Consider the following 10,753-nt stretch of genomic DNA (forward strand, 5'->3'; position numbering starts at 1 on the left):
CGGCGCCGGCGTCAGCGCCGAGAGTGGAGTTCCAACTTTCAGAGGAGCCGGAGGATTCTGGAGGAAGTGGCAGGCTCAGGTTTTATTTTGAAATTCTTTATTCACTCACATCAGGTTTTATTTTGAAATTCTTTATTCAGTCACATCAGGTTTTATTTTGAAATTATTTATTCAGTCACATCAGGTTTTATTTTGAAATTATTTATTCAGTCATGTCACACTACGAGCATTATCAACACAAACATCAATACAAACACTATAATAATAATAATTAATAATAGTGAGTTTAAGGCAGAAACTAGTGCTGATATTAATATTAATATTATTATATTAACTGTCCTACATACCAAAATAAGCTTTCCAGAATTCTTTCAATATAAAACCAATACAGAATATACAAAAACAAATAAACATTAACATTTGTAGCTTTCAAAGATTGTTCTACAAATCTCTTTTTTGGAAACTGAAAATGAGCTTTACATTTGTAAATCCAGGTTAGGTCATTCCATCGTTTAACTCATAACTAAACAGATAAACGTCTCCTTTTCGTCTCTTCTCTAGATGTTTGTGCGTCTGGCTAGCGGTGTAACGATGTATCGATACAAAACCGTCCAATACGAGTCGTGGAGGAGACAAACTGCAGCTGATATTGGGACAAATGTATCCAGTCGATACGAGCAGACGCTGATTTCTTTTTCAATGTAGTGGTTTAGTTTCACCACCAGGGGGCGCTGTGAGCTAGCGGGAGCTAATCTGCTCCCCCACTCCCATCTTTCTAATGCTTGTTGTTTCAGTTTGTAGGTAGGATTTACCAGTAGAACAGAAAACAACGTAGCAATAGAAGAAAAAGCCATATTTAAGTCACCGCTCCGGCGGCGTTTTGGATTCCAGTTGTGGATAGAATATGTGGAGCAAGTGGCTAAATAACAGTAAATAACAGTCATGTTGCATTTGAGTCTGGGACTTTTCATACTTTATTTATTTATTTCATTTTAGTTGTTAAATTTCTGGAAAAGAAAAAAGTCAAATCAAACATGAGAGAAACTATTCAGTTTGTGTCTAAATATTTGTACTTGTATGAAACTGAAGATCATAATGCAAACCTGACATTTACTTTTAGTTCAGTTTGTAGAAAATGGTTGGCCTGGCTTTCTCTTTAAAACTTAAGTGGTAAATTAGTTTAAATATTTAGGTGTAACTTTAGATCCTCAACTTAAATTTGAAGCACATATAAAGAAGCTGTCTAAAACTGTAAAAACTAGTCTAAATAGTTTCAGACTCATCAGGGGCCTCATTTAAAATGGACTGCGTAGGAGTCATACTAAAAGTGCACGTACACCCAAAAGCCCAAAATGCCGGGTGCAAAAAAAAATCCGGATCAATAAAACCATGTGCACGCAGACTTGCACGCAATGTTGCTTTATGAATCACAGTCCAGCTGGAAGGCTGCGCAGCTGAATCCGCCTCATATCCCGCCCTCTACACGCCCACTTCATACCATAAATGCATATGAATGAGGCTGCTGAGCATGCGCAGTGGCTTCCTGCAGCCTGTTTGGCGTCAGAATGAATGAGACGTGTCGAGCCACCGTGACACTGACTTTCACTGAGATCTGAGATCGAGCTGTTTAGGATGAGGTGGAGGACAATAAAACTATATTATTTTGTGGTCACAGTTAAAGTTAGAATAAGTATATAAACAGTATGAAATAAAGCGAGTGAGTGGCAGCACGCGTCCCCCCGTCTTTTCAAAATCATGTTTTTGTCCCCCTTACTTTTTACAGTTTAAAAACTAACGGTACGCTCAGCCTTAAAGTGCAAATTATCAAGACACTGTATGAAAGCGATACGAGAACGGCCCCGCAGCCCCGCTTCACCCCCCGCTCCCCCTCCTCCTCTCCCGTCTCCCCTCAGAGCTGCTCAGGGCGGGTTTATGGTTCCGCGTCACCAACGCAGAGCCTACGGCGTAGGTGCGCGTCGCCGCGTACCCTACGCCGTGGGCTCTGCATCGTTTTAACGCGGAACCCTAATTTAGGCATATGAAAAAAAATCTGAGTCCCTTTAGGGGCTCCGTGGGGCTCCCTAAACGCAGCCCCTCATTTGTTCTGTCCTAAAGGGGTGGGTGAAGAGGAGGCTGCAGCAGCTCCAGCAGCAGCAGAGTCCTGACTGACTGGGCTGCAAACACAGAGGAACACGATCAGCGCTATTTTATTATAAGTCTGATATATGTTGTGATGTGTGATGACATTATTAAGAGTATGACATGAATCTGGCTTCATTTCACCACCTCACAGCCTGCGTCGCCAGTTCCCCGTGTCTTAAGTACATTCTTACGGGAGGGTCAGGGTTGCCGTAAAGATAAGCAGATTTTTCGGTTAGTTTTTTCTTTTTAGATCCGAGCCTTTGCGTAGATGACGGCTTCCGCAACTTTCAGGCGCTTTTTCTGCGCAAGCAAGCTTTATAGATGAGGCCCCAGGTCCTGTCTCTCCTTCAGGGCAGCTCATTTCTACCTGCATGCTCTGGTCCTTTCACATATGTCCTACTGCATCACTGCTGGGGCCACTGGCACAGCTACAACACCTCTATTCTCACTCCACAAACAAGCTTTAAACATTTTAGATCAGAAGCCACAAAAGTGGCATCACTTTAAAATCATTAAGAAATATAATTTGTTATCTTTTTCCAACTTTACAAAATCCTCTTTTTTGAAAGTTGTTTTTAAGTGTGTCAGGGGACTGGCCCCACAAGCAATGTCACAGATCTTTATCAAAGCAGACAACTGTGGGACAATGACAAGGAGCATGAGCAACCAAAATGGTAAAATTAGAAGATGCAGGACATTTGGTCAGTCTTCCCTCTCAGTGCTGGGTACACACCACCCCCCCAATCTCTGAGGACCTGGACCGGGGGGGGCGACCAGTTTTTATTAATAGATCCATGGTACACACCTATGGAATTCTTTACCACCAGAAATAAAATCTCAAACAGAATTAGGGATGTTTAGTGCCAAAGCTAATCATTGGCTTAAGCAGCAGCAGAAATGCAAACATTAACTTCTCTCAAGTCACTGTCAGTACAGTATTTTACTAATGTTTAATTTATTTAACTTGTGCAATTTTTAATCTAAATTTTGGAGCTGTGTTATGCATTATTCACTGTATTGGTATTATTGTATTTTATATTCAGTATCTTTTATCCTTCTTTTGCCTGACCAGGGACAAAGACTGCAAATTAGCTGAAGCTAGACGTCTTGTATGCATCACATTTTTCATTCTTTGTGACAATGTGTTTGTTTCGTTCCTGTCAAATAAACATTAAAATAAATAAAAAATAAATACAAATATACAGTTATAAAGCATTACAAACTGGAACAATAGGGAAAACACACAGCATTGTTTTGTATTTTGTGTCTTTCAAATAAAAGACCATTTTTTCCAGTCATATGTTCCTCATTCAAGGTTGTTAAAAAATACTGCTATAATATCGTATCGTTATCGTGAGATTAGTGTCGTTACACCGCTAGTCCCTGGTGCTAGCTAGCGCCCCCTGCTAACGTCTCTCTCCCCCAGGAACTAGCCTCCCCCGATGCTAGTGCTAGCTAGCTAACGTCTCTCTCCAGGAACTAGCCAACCCGAGGCTAGTGCTAGCTAGCTAACGTCTTTCCCCCAGGAACTAGCCACCCCCGAGGCTAGTGCTAGCTAGCTAACGTCTTTCCCCCAGGAACTAGCCACCCCCGAGGCTAGTGCTAGCTAGCTAACGTCTCTCTCCCTCAGGAACTAGCCAACCCCGAGGCTAGTGCTAGCTAGCTAACGTCTCTCTCTCTCTCTCCAGGAACTAGCCACCCCGAGGCTAGTGCTAGCTAGCTAACGTCTTTCCCCCAGGAACTAGCCACCCCCGAGGCTAGTGCTAGCTAGCTAACGTCTTTCCCCCAGGAACTAGCCACCCCCGAGGCTAGTGCTAGCTAGCTAACGTCTCTCTCTCTCTCTCTCTCTCCAGGAACTAGCCACCCCCGAGGCCTTTGCCCGGAACCCGTCCCGGGTCTGGGAGTTCTACCACCACCGCCGCGAGGTCATGCTAACCAAGCAGCCCAACGCCGCCCACCGGGCCATCGCGGCGTGTGAGCAGCGGCTGGCCCGGCAGGGCCGGAGCGTCACGGTGATCACCCAGAACATCGACGAGCTGCACCGCCGGGCCGGGTCGGAACACGTCCTGGAGATCCACGGTGAGGGTTTACTGGTACCAGCTAGCACCGCTAGCCGGGTACGAACACATCCTGGAGATCCACGGTGAGGAACCGACCCGCTAACGGGTTTACTGGAGGAGGTGGGCCCGTCTCCCGGCTCATGCCCGTCGCCCGGCTCGTGCCCGTCGCCCGGCTCGTGCCCGTCGCCCGGCTCGTGCCCATCGTCGCCCGACTCGTGCTCGTCTCCCGGCTCGTGCTCGTCTCCCGGCTCGTGCTCGTGTTCATCTCCCGACTCGTGCTTGTCTCCCGGCTCGTGCTCGTCTCCCGGCTCGTGCCCGTCGTCTCCCGGCTCGTGCCCGGCTCGTGCCCGTCGTCTCCCGGCTCGTGCTCGTCTCCCGGCTCGTGCTCGTCTCCCGGCTCGTGCTCGTCTCCCGGCTCGTGCTCGTCTCCCGGCTCGTGCTCGTCTCCCGGCTCGTGCTCGTCGTCTCCCGGCTCATGCTCGTCTCCCGGCTCGTGCCCGTCGTCTCTCGGCTAGTGCCCGTCTCCCGGCTCGTGCTCGTCGCCCGGCTCGTGCCCGTCTCCCGGCTCGTGCCCGTCGTCGCCCGGCTCGTGCCCGTCGTCGCCGGCTCGTGCTCGTCTCCCGGCTCGTGCCCGTCTCCCGGCTCGTGCTCGTCTCAACATGCTCGTCTCCCGGCTCGTGCTCGTGCTCGTCTCCCGGCTCGTGCTCGTCTCCCGGCTCGTGCTCGTCTCCCGGCTCGTCTCCCGGCTCGTGCTCGTCTCCCGGCTCGTGCTCGTCTCCCGGCTCGTGCTCATCTCCCGGCTCGTGCCCGTCGTCTCCCGGCTCGTGCTCGACTCCCGGCTCGTGCCCGTCTCCCGGCTCGTGCTCGTCTCCCGGCTCGTGCTCGTCTCCCGGCTCGTGCTCGTGCTCGTCTCCCGGCTCGTGCCCGTCGTCTCCCGGCTCGTGCCCGTCGTCTCCCGGCTCGTGCTCGTCTCCCGGCTCGTGCTCGTCTCCCGGCTCGTGCTCGTCTCCCGGCTCGTGCTCGTCTCCCGGCTCGTGCTCGTCTCCCGGCTCATGCTCGTCTCCCGGCTCGTGCTCGTCTCCCGTCTCTCCTCTAAATGCTGATTCCTCTCTCCTCTAATGCTGATTCCTCTCTCCTCTAAACGCTGATTCCTCTCTCCTCTAATGCTGATTCCTCTCTCCTCTAATGCTGATTCATCTGATTCCTCTAATGCTGATTCCTCTCTCCTCTAAATGCTGATTCCTCTGATTTCTCTAATGCTGATTCCTCTGATTCCTGTAATGCTGATTCCTCTCTCCTCTAATGCTGATTCCTCTCTCCTCTAATGCTGATTCCTCTCTCCTCTAATTCTGATTCTTCTCTAAACAGGAAGTCTGTTCAGAACTCGCTGCATGAGCTGCGGTCAGGAAACCTCCAACTACAACAGCCCCATCTGCCCCGCCCTGGAGGGCAAAGGGTAAGAGCCGGGGCTGCTGGGTAATGTTCCTCCAGCAGGGGCTGCTGGGTAATGTTCCTGCAGCAGGGGCTGCTGGGTAATGTTCCTGCAGCAGGGGCTGCTGGGTAATGTTCCTGCAGCAGGGGCTGCTGGGTAATGTTCCTGCAGCAGGGGCTGCTGGGTAATGTTCCTGCAGCAGGGGCTGCTGGGTAATGTTCCTGCAGCAGGGGCTGCTGGGTAATGTTCCTGCAGCAGGGGCTGCTGGGTAATGTTCCCTCTAGCAGGGGCTGCTGGGTAATGTTCCCTCTAGCAGGGGCTGCTGGGTAACTGATTGTAACAGGTATTGATCGCAGACGTTTGAGCTCAACATGCCTAACTGTCCAGATCCAGACACTCATGAATATTAATAAATATCAATAAAGATCATTAAATATCAATAAAGATCATTAAATATCAATAAAGATCAATAACTGTCTCCTCAGACACTCATGAATATAAAATAAAGATCAATAATGATCAGTAAATATCAATAAAGATCAGTAAATATCAATAAAGATCAATAACTGTCTCCTCAGACACTCATGAATATTAATAAATATCAATAAATATCAATAAAGATCAATGAAGATCAATAACTGTCTCCTCAGGGCTCCAGATCCAGACACTCATGACGCCCAGATTCCTGTGGATCAGCTGCCGCGGTAAAATTATAATATATATATATATAAGTATATACGTGTGTGTGTGTGTGTGTGTGTGTGTGTGTGTATTTATATTCTGTATTCTATAGTCTGTTCCAGGTGTGTGTATGTGTGTATATAAGTATATATGTGTGTATTCAGGTGTTCCAGGCCCGGCTGCAACGGCCTCCTCAGACCAGCTGTATACATGTGTATATATATATATGAATGTATATGTGTGTGTATGTGTCTGTTCCAGGTGTTCCGGCTGCAACGGTCTCCTCAGACCAGCTGTATACATGTGTGTGTGTGTGTGTGTGTGTGTATATATATGTGTGTATTCAGGTGTTCCAGGTGTGTATTTATCTACATGTGTGTATCCAGGTGTTCCGGCTGCAACGGCCTCCTCAGACCAGCTGTATACATGTGTATATATTTATATATATATGAATGTATATGTGTGTGTATGTGTCTGTTCCAGGTGTTCCGGCTGCAACGGTCTCCTCAGACCAGCTGTATACATGTGTATATATATATATGAGTGTATATATGTGTGTATCCAGGTGTTCCAGGTGTGTATTTATCTACATGTGTGTGTATCCAGGTGTTCCGGCTGCAACGGTCTCCTCAGACCAGCTGTATACATGTGTGTGTGTGTGTGTATATATATGTGTGTATTCAGGTGTTCCAGGTGTGTATTTATCTACATGTGTGTGTATTCAGGTGTTCCGGCTGCAACGGTCTCCTCAGACCAGCCGTCGTCTGGTTTGGAGAAACTCTGGATTCTGACGTTCTGACCCGAGTGGAGAAAGTTCTTGACGGCTGTGACCTCTGCCTGGTGGTGAGACAGCACACACACACACACACACACACACACATGTATACACACACACACGTAAATATACACACCTGCAACACACACATATACACACACACACACACACACATCCACCCGGGTGGAGAAAGTTCTGGACGGCTGTGGTGCCTGGTGGTGAAAGTCGTCATGACAACATACACACACACACATATATATACACACACACACACGTAAATATACACACCTGCAACACACACACACACACACACACACACACACACACACACACACACACACACACACACACACACACACACACACACAGCTACCCGGGTGGAGAAGGTTCTGGACGGCTGTGACCTCTGTCTGGTGGTGAGAAAACACACACACACACACACACACACACACACACACACATATATATATACACACCTGCAACACATACACACACATATACACATAAGATCCCGTTAAGATCCCGTTAAGAGATTATTTTATGAAAAGTGCTTTACAAATAAAATGTATTATTATGGCCTTCACACTGACACTGACGGCCTATTGTATTATTTTTCCGATGGAATTAGTGTCTTTTTCCCCCTTAACGTGCCCCAAAAGTCACAAAACTTTTCACCAAGCCAGGCCTGGTGATAAATTTGATATTTCATGGTTTGCATTAATGGGCGTGGCCTAACGGCTCAACAGCGCCCCCTAGAAAACTTTGTTCCTCAAGCCCCACAATACGGTTTGACATTTTCAATTAATCCTGTAATTTTGTCGCAATTTATGCCATTTTCAGGTGTCGTACTTTAACAAACTGCTCCTAGCCGGATCGTCTGTTTCACATAAAACTCGCTCAGGAGACACAAAAGACATTTTCATGAAATGGCGTGACCGTGGCGCCGCGTCAAACTTCAACGTTAAACAGGAAGTGATACTAGTAGCTGATTGGTCAATATTTGATAGTTCCTATTTTCTGCCATAACTTTTGAATGGTTTGACGTAAAGAGTCATGGTGGAGTCATCGGACTTAGTTTTGAGTCCTTGACCATAATTCGTGCAAATTAGCCCCGCCCCTTCTTCTGATTGGTCGATATTTCATAGATCCTACTTTCTGCCATAACTTTTGAATGGTTTGACATAAAGACTCGTGATGTTGTCATCGGACTCGGTTTTGAGTCCTTGATCTTTATTGGTGAAAATTACACGCGTGAAGGCCCGTTCATCGCTGCTTGCAGCTTTCATTATCATTATTATTATCTCCTTGACCGTGGTTTACCCGGCTCCCTGACCTTTGACCTCTCCTCTCTCTCCCCAGGTGGGAACCTCCTCCGTGGTTTACCCGGCGGCCATGTTTGCCCCCCAGGTGGCCGCCAGAGGAATTCCTGTAGCCGAGTTCAACATGGAGGACACGCCGGCCACCATGAGGTTCAGGTACGTCCCGGTTCCTTCAGGTACGACCCCGTTCCTTCAGGTACGACCCCGTTCCTTCAGGTATGTCCCCGTTCAGGTACAACCCCGTTCCTTCAGGTACGTCCCCGTTCCTTCAGGTACATCCCCGTTCCTTCAGGTACGACCCCGTTCCTTCAGGTACGACCCCGTTCCTTCAGGTACATCCCCGTTCCTTCAGGTACATCCCCGTTCCTTCAGGTACGTCCCCGTTCCTTCAGGTACGACCCCGTTCCTTCAGGTACGACCCCGTTCCTTCAGGTACGACCCCGTTCCTTCAGGTACGACCCCGTTCCTTCAGGTACGACCCCCGTCCTTCAGGTACGACCCCGTTCCTTCAGGTACGACCCCGTTCCTTCAAGTACGACCCCGTTCCTTCAGGTACGACCCCGTTCCTTCAGGTACGACCCCGTTCCTTCATGTACGACCCTGTTCCTTCAGGTACGACCCCCGTCCTTCAGGTACGACCCCGTTCCTTCAGGTACGACCCCGTTCCTTCAGGTACGACCCCCGTCCTTCAGGTACGACCCCGTTCCTTCAGGTACGACCCCGTACCTTCAGGTATGACCCTGTTCCTTCAGGTACGACCCTGTTCCTTCAGGTATGACCCCGTTCCTTCAGGTACGACCCTGTTCCTTCAGGTACGTCCCCGTTCCTTCAGGTACGACCCTGTTCCTTCAGGTACGTCCCCGTTCCTTCAGGTACGACCCCGTTCCTTCAGGTACGACCCCGTTCCTTCAGGTACATCCCCGTTCCTTCAGGTACGACCCCGTTCCTTCAGGTACATCCCCGTTCCTTCAGGTACGACCCCGTTCCTTCAGGTACGACCCCGTTCCTTCAGGTACGACCCCGTTCTTTCAGGTACATCCCCGTTCCTTCAGGTACGTCCCCGTTCCTTCAGGTACGACCCCGACCTCGTTCCTTCAGGTACGACCCCGTTCCTTCAGGTACGACCCCGTTCCTTCAGGTACGACCCCGTTCCTTCAGGTACGACCCCGTTCCTTCAGGTACGTCCCCCGTCCTTCAGGTACGACCCCGTTCCTTCAGGTACGACCCCGTTCCTTCAAGTACGACCCCGTTCCTTCAGGTACGACCCCGTTCCTTCAGGTACGACCCCGTTCCTTCATGTACGACCCTGTTCCTTCAGGTACGACCCCCGTCCTTCAGGTACGACCCCGTTCCTTCAGGTACGACCCCGTTCCTTCAGGTACGACCCCCGTCCTTCAGGTACGACCCCGTTCCTTCAGGTACGACCCTGTTCCTTCAGGTACGACCCCGTTCCTTCAGGTATGACCCTGTTCCTTCAGGTACGACCCTGTTCCTTCAGGTATGACCCCGTTCCTTCAGGTACGACCCTGTTCCTTCAGGTACGTCCCCGTTCCTTCAGGTACGACCCCGTTCCTTCAGGTACGACCCCGTTCCTTCAGGTACATCCCCGTTCCTTCAGGTACGACCCCGTTCCTTCAGGTACATCCCCGTTCCTTCAGGTACGACCCCGTTCCTTCAGGTACGACCCCGTTCCTTCAGGTACAAACATAATAGAAAGGTATTGATTATTGATCAGCATGAATAGAAAGGTAACTATTGATTTCAACGTGGAGGTGCAGCAGGACCTGAACTTCCATCTGGTTTCTCTGCAGGTTCCACTTCCAGGGCCCGTGTGGCTCCACGCTGCCGCCGGCGCTGGAGGCCTGAGGACCGGACCCCCCAATGAGGACCGGACCCCCCCCCCCCCTTCCTGAGGTCCGGACCCCCCCAGGACCGAACCCCCCCCCCCGAGGACCGGACCCCCGAATCAGGACCGGACCCCCCCCTGAGGACCGGACCCCCAGGACCGGAACCCCCCCTTAGGACCAGACCCCCAGGACCGGACCGCCCACCCCCCCCGAGGTCTGGACCCCCCAGGACCGGACCCCCCACCCCTATATAAAAATATGTTTTTATTTATTTATTGTCATATTCATTTATTTAAAAGAATATTTCATAGTTTAAGTACTTAATTAATTAATTTTTGAATGTATCAGAGTTCTGTACGACACAAAGTGGACAATGTATTTTGCTTTGACTTTGGAGAATAATTTACCTTTTTCAGAAAAATTCCTCTTATTTTTTCAAAAACTTCATAACAACAAGTAAAAACATGTTTTATTGCAACTTTATTGGCAACAATAAA

The 10,753-nt window shown here is 49.3% G+C and overlaps 1 protein-coding gene across 1 annotated transcript; it reads left to right on the top strand.

The window, feature by feature from the left end:
• Positions 1-4: 4 nt before the first annotated feature.
• Positions 5-10,391, top strand: LOC133451723 (NAD-dependent protein deacylase sirtuin-5, mitochondrial-like; the record flags this gene model as incomplete). The annotated part of the gene is made up of 7 exons (XM_061730867.1): positions 5-79; positions 3,996-4,221; positions 5,571-5,658; positions 6,285-6,338; positions 7,041-7,158; positions 8,450-8,565; positions 10,221-10,391. Coding segments are annotated over 7 exons (732 nt in total), but the record flags the coding sequence as incomplete, so codon positions are not given.
• Between the last annotated feature and the right edge of the window lie 362 nt (positions 10,392-10,753).

Source organism: Cololabis saira, chromosome 10, assembly GCF_033807715.1.
Source record: "Cololabis saira isolate AMF1-May2022 chromosome 10, fColSai1.1, whole genome shotgun sequence".
In the NCBI taxonomy this organism is placed as follows: Eukaryota; Metazoa; Chordata; class Actinopteri; order Beloniformes; family Belonidae; genus Cololabis; species Cololabis saira.